The 5,965-nt window shown below is 38.1% G+C and overlaps 1 protein-coding gene across 5 annotated transcripts; it reads left to right on the top strand.

The window, feature by feature from the left end:
• The first annotated feature begins 559 nt into the window (after positions 1-559).
• On the top strand, positions 560-5,965 carry LOC131524382 (G2/mitotic-specific cyclin-B1-like). Of its 5 annotated transcripts, none has more exons than XM_058751483.1 (9): positions 560-715; positions 788-910; positions 2,109-2,219; positions 2,324-2,470; positions 3,412-3,570; positions 3,745-3,981; positions 5,018-5,158; positions 5,390-5,491; positions 5,642-5,965. In XM_058751483.1, the coding sequence occupies exons 1-9, from the start codon at positions 695-697 to the stop codon at positions 5,741-5,743; spliced, it is 1,143 nt and encodes a 380-aa protein (XP_058607466.1). In that variant the 5' UTR covers positions 560-694; the 3' UTR covers positions 5,744-5,965. The 5 variants fall into 5 exon arrangements, with proteins under 5 accessions (XP_058607466.1, XP_058607463.1, XP_058607462.1 ...); XM_058751480.1 differs by having other exon boundaries at positions 2,327-2,506; positions 5,642-5,961; XM_058751479.1 differs by having other exon boundaries at positions 2,324-2,506; positions 5,642-5,961.

Here is a 5,965-nt window from a genome sequence, read left to right as displayed (position 1 = left end):
TCTATCTATCTATCTCTAAATAATGTATATCTATCTATCTATCTATCTATCTATCTATCTATCTCTAAATAATGTCTATCTATCTATCTATCTATCTATCTATCTATCTATCTATCTATCTATCTATCTATCTATCTATCTATCTATCTATCTATCTCTAAATAATGTATATCTATCTATCTATCTATCTATCTATCTCTAAATAATGTATATCTATCTATCTATCTATCTATCTATCTATCTCTAAATAATGTATATCTATCTATCTATCTCTAAATAATGTCTATCTATCTATCTATCTATCTATCTATCTATCTATCTATCTATCTATCTATCTATCTATCTATCTATCTATCTATCTATCTATCTATCTATCTATCTATCTATCTATCTATATATCTGTCTGTCTGTCTGTCATCCCTCAATTCTTATACTCTTATCAAAATTTAAAATGCATTTTTATGGTGCACATCAAAACATCGAAGCAACTTGTTGATAAACTAGAATTATTAACTAAAATTATTTTGTGTTTACGTAATTATGTAACAGTCGCGCGCTCGTGAGAAGTGAAGACGCGCAATAAATCAGCTGCTGTTAATCATGTTAATTAGCGTCGAGCAAACGCGGAATTTCGTGTACAAATTTTAGATCACATTTTATTTGGTTTGTGTCGTATTTTCTGTGGGGGGAAACAATGTCACCTCCAGTTACACGAGTAAGCAGTGTTTATTCAGTGATGGCAGAGTTATTGTACATGTGGCTCATGTTTTTGCTCTTGTTGGCGCAGGCGAGCTCCAGGCTGGCGGTGGTGCAGCGGAGGGCGGTGGCGCCGTATTTACTGCGCTCCAGAGCGCCGCTGGGAAACGCGTCCAATGTGCTCGGTGTTCACAGAGCTGCAGATGAGCCGAAGGTAACCTGAGCTGTCCTGATGACTGCCAAACTCTTTCTTTCTGCTGCGGTGTGTGAACAGTGCTGGGAGGGGTACTTTGGAAATGCATTACAGATTACAAGTTACCCTACTTAAAATGTAATAAGTAGCGTATGCAGCTTTGGAGGTGACGCATTACAAGTAACGTGAGTTATGTAATCAGATTACTTTTAAGTAAAGTAACGCATTGCGTTTTAATTTAGATGGAAATATCTGAGTTACTTTTTCAAATAAGTAACACCAGTTACTGTGTTTCTCATGTATTGAGTGACAGCTCTGGTGTTGCCATGTTGAGAGAAATCAGGAGTAAGAACAGTTTGTAAAGGAAGAACTTTTTTTATATTAAAAACAAAAAAGGCAAGCCCTGACCATATTTACAAAGTAACTCAAAAGTAATGTAATTAGTTACTTTTTTAGGGAGTAACACAATATTGTAATGCATTACTTTTAAAAGTAACTTTCCCATTTGATTACTTTTGATTACTTTTCTAGATTTCTAACAAATGGTTTCAACAATTAATCATTTTGAAACATGTAAAGAAGGCAGGGTTAACCTTACAGTAGAACTCAACACTGATTACCGTCAGACTTTCAGAATCCTTCATCACTTGAATTAAGATTATAATAATTTAATTTTAAAGCATAGCCACCACGAAATCAGACTTTAGCGCATCTTTTTACTTTGAGATTGTTCTGAGGTTAAATACAGATTTAAAATCATAAGATATAGTTTAATAGTTATGGTCCTGTTTTTTAAATCAAATCCTTGCATCACTATGACAAAAAACATTGGCATCTAACAATACTTAAAAAAAAAAAAAAAAAAAAAGTTAATCTTAAAAAATAAAGCATTTACATCTACCCAAATAGGAATGTAAAATCATTATCAAATAAACATGTGTCCTATTCTGTGTCCTAAACTCCTGAAACATTGGTGTCTCATATTTTAAAGCAGTCAATGCAATTTGGGAAAGAAATCAATCATATCTGTGTGTGTGAAAATATTCAGATGTAACCACTTTTGTAATCATTAACATTTTCATAAGTAACTGATTTTATTACACAATTTTTCTCAGTAACTTGTAACGGCTTAGTTACATTTAATTAAATTATGTAATTAGGTTACATGTAACTAGTTACTCCCCAACACTGGCTGCAAATAACTTTTTTTCTTCATCAGAGACAAAAAGCTGCACGCGTAAAGAAGGACAATGCAAAAACCAAGCGTGCAACAGCCAAACCTCCTTCAACAGAGAACCGGAACATCTCTGAGGTTTGTGACACGGTCAAGGTGATATTCTGTATGAGCTCTATTTTGTATGCTATTATTTGCTCTATTAAATTAATTAATGCAATGTCCTCGTGTGTCTGTCTTTTTCATGTTGTTGTTGTTAGCAGCCTGTTGCACACACTGATGTTTGTCAGGACTCCGAGCATCTTCAGAAACGGTCTGATGCTCCTCAGGCTTGCTCCTGCCTGTTGCTCAACATCCCAGATGTGGATTCTGCAGATGCTGGTGATGCTCAGATGTGCAGTGAATATGTGCGCAACATCTACGCTTATTTACAACAGCTCGAGGTGAAGAGACCACAAAGAGTTTGTTTTTCCGTGCAGTTACAATGAATTGGGGTTGAAGATTGAGAAACTTGGTAAAGCAGCACAAGATGACTTGCACTACTTTGCATTAAAGGAATAGTTCACCCAAACATGAAAACATGCGCACCCTCACTCCATCCAAGATAAGGATTAGATGTAGATTACCAATGGATGCTCTGCAGTAAATGGGTGCCGTCAGAATGAGAGTCCAAACAGCTGATAAAAACATCACAATAATCCACAGCACTCCAGTCCATCAGTTAACATCTGGAGAAGACAAAAGCTGAAACTAATCCAGCATTAAGATGTTTATAACTAAAATATGAGTCCATAATCCATAATAACCCTTCCTCCAGTGAAAAAGTGTTCTGTGAAAAATCTGCACCGATCAAGCAGCGTTTACAAGACAAAACGGCTCTAAACAAATATTTGGCTGCATTTTGATGTGGATTTTTCACTGGAGGGAGTGTTATAATGAGTTTTAGACTGAAGCAACAGATTAAAGTTAAAAATGTCCTAAAGATGAATTTGTTTCTTTTGTCTTCTCAAAATGTTAATGGATTCATTCTGACGGCACCCATTCACTGCAGCGGATCCATTGGCGAGCAAGTGACGGAATGACACATTTCTCCAAGTCTGATGATGAAACAAACTTGAATTAAGTTTTCAGCAAACTGTTTTTGGCTGAACTATTCCTTTAAAGCAGTGACCTCTTTAGCTTTCAGAGAATTGAATGGCTAGGGTTTGATGCACTGATGGATGAAATGTGTGGCTCGTGCATCATGTATGTCATCTTCACTAATTAAGGTTCCTGTGATTTATGCATCACCGTGTATGAAGATTGATGCTTGGGTTTACTAGTCTTGCTTGAATGCATGTTTCTGTAGGTTGCGATGGCCATCAGGCAGCGTTATCTGGAGGGTCAGGAGGTGAGCGGCGACATGCGAGCGGTCACCATCGACTGGCTCATGCAGGTGCAGAGAGAGTTCAAACTGCAGCAGGAGACCCTCTTCATGACCGTCAGCATCATCGACAGCTTCCTTCAGGTTTGTGATGCTCAAGTCACCTCTTAAATGTGGCAGTAATGGTCATGACTTCTCCTATTGCTCTTCAGTGCCCTGAATGACCGCTGCTCAATGTGTCAGTCCACTAATGAGGTTTGATATTCGTAGATTTGCTTGCACTCTAATGCATTCAGTCGTGTCTGAATGTTTTTAAAGAATAACCCGGTGCCCAAGAAGTATTTGCAGCTGGTCTGTGTGACTGCAATGCTGTTGGCATCGAAGTATGAGGAGATGTACCCACCCACAGTTGGAGACTTTGTGTTCGTGTCGGATGACGCGTACAGCTGTGGAGACGTTCGGCGAATGGAGAGAATCATCCTAAAGCGCTTAGACTACAGCCTCGGCCGACCCATTCCTACTCTCTTCCTACAGAGGGCCTGCAAGGTTGGACAGGTAATTCATACACTACTGCTCAAACGTTTGGGGTTAGTAAGATGTTTTTGAAATGTCTCTTCTGCTCTCAAAGTCTGAAAGTCAAAATTACAGTAATATTGGGAAACATTATTACAGTTTAAAACAGCTGTTTTCTATGTTAATATCTGTTAAAGTGTAATTTATTTCTGTGATGTGCAGCTGTATTTTCAGCATCATTACTCCAGTCTTCAGTGTCACATGATCTTCAGAAATCATTCTAATATGCTGATTTTCTGCATACGTGATAAATCTATGACCCTAAACATTAAAGCGATATTTCACCCAAAAGTGAAAATTTGCTGTTAATTTCCTCACCCTCAGGCCATCAAAGATGTAGATGATTTTATTAATTTGTTTTTCCTTCAGTAGAACCGTAAAGATGTTTAGCTCAAACTGTGGTCCTTTTTAAGAGTAAAAAAAAAAAGCATATCAGGCAACACAAAATTAACACCTATGGCTCCTGATGATATATAGAGGACTTATGAAGCAAAACAATCAGTCTGTGCAGGAAACTAAACGTTATTTACAATATTATTACCTGTAATCCTCAGGAAAATGGTGAAATCTGATTATTTTCCGTGAACTGGTTCTTTCAGACATGACCTGGCTAATATTTTTATGGAAGCAGTGATGCATTTTATTTTTCAGGATTCACAGATGAATAGATAGTTCAAAAGAACAGCATTTATTTGATACAGAAATCTTTTGTAACATTATAAATGTCTTTATTGTTACTTTTGATCAATTTAATGCATCCTTGCTGAATAAAAGTGCTCTTCTAAAATCTTACTGACTCTAAACTTTTGAACTGTAGTGTTTTCTGATCATGTCACTTTAAAATCATGTTTGGCTACAATTTCGGATGTCCAGAAAAGTATTTGATTTTTAGTTTTTTTTTTTTGTTTTTTTTTTTCTTCAATAAAAATTTTGATTGGGTCAACCTTCACTCTTGCTCTGCTCACTCTGGCATCAGAAGCCACACACTGATTGATTATCCTCCTGCTGTCGACTGCAGGCCGGTCCGAGGGAGCGCGAGCTGGCGTCCTTCCTGATGGAGTTGGCTGTTCTGGACTATGATCTGGTCCACGTTCCTCCGTCCCTCGCTGCAGCGGCTGCGTTTGCGGCGTCTCGGAGGATTCTTGGCTCCGGCCCGTGGGTGAGGCCTTCGCTTCCCCTCACGCCTCCAGCTGTTTATTTGTCATTGACCTGGTGCTCTGTGTGTGGTTTTCAGCTGAGATTAGTTGATCTGCATGTGTAAAACGCTGTACAAAGCGCACGTCTGTTTGAGTATTAAACCGGCGTTTAGGGAAGCGTGTGAAATATTGAAAGTAATCCACTGGCAGCGAAAGCATGTGAACGTTTTATCTTGATAATGACTGTTTGGCAGAGCGCGAGTCTGCAGCATTACACCGGCTACAGCGAGGAGACTTTGGCTCCGGTGATGCAGGCCATCGTACGGACGCTGGAGAACGTTACTGAGCAATGCAAGGTGAGACCAATCTTAAATTCTTCTGCTGAAACGTGTGGTATAAAAGACATTGTTTGCATGTCTCTTCTCGTGGCTCTTTGATGCATTGCTTTTGTTATTCTAAGTTGCTTTGGAAGCATCTGCTAAATGCACAAGTGTTATTCGCCTCAGTTGCAGGAGATCAAGAGCAGGTATGTGAAGGTTTCTTCAAGCATCTGCGAGATTGACGTCGACGGATTCTCCAGTGATCTTTGGTGCAAAGATCGGTTTTAGCTTTGATGCACTTGAAGAGTTTTTAGGCACTTAAATTGATTTGTATCAGGTTTTAATTATGATTCTTAATCCCATAATTTTGTTGCATGTATTCTATCAAGCTAAAGTGTAATTTACTATACTGTATACATGAAAGCCAGTGAATGAACCGATGTATTTAAATGTAAGTCTGCATTTGATACCGAGACAGTCAATAAATGAATATTCATTTGATTACAAAAT

This window comes from Onychostoma macrolepis, chromosome 18 (assembly GCF_012432095.1).
Source record: "Onychostoma macrolepis isolate SWU-2019 chromosome 18, ASM1243209v1, whole genome shotgun sequence".
Taxonomy (NCBI): Eukaryota; Metazoa; Chordata; class Actinopteri; order Cypriniformes; family Cyprinidae; genus Onychostoma; species Onychostoma macrolepis.
This window is presented reverse-complemented; position numbering and strand designations above follow the sequence as displayed.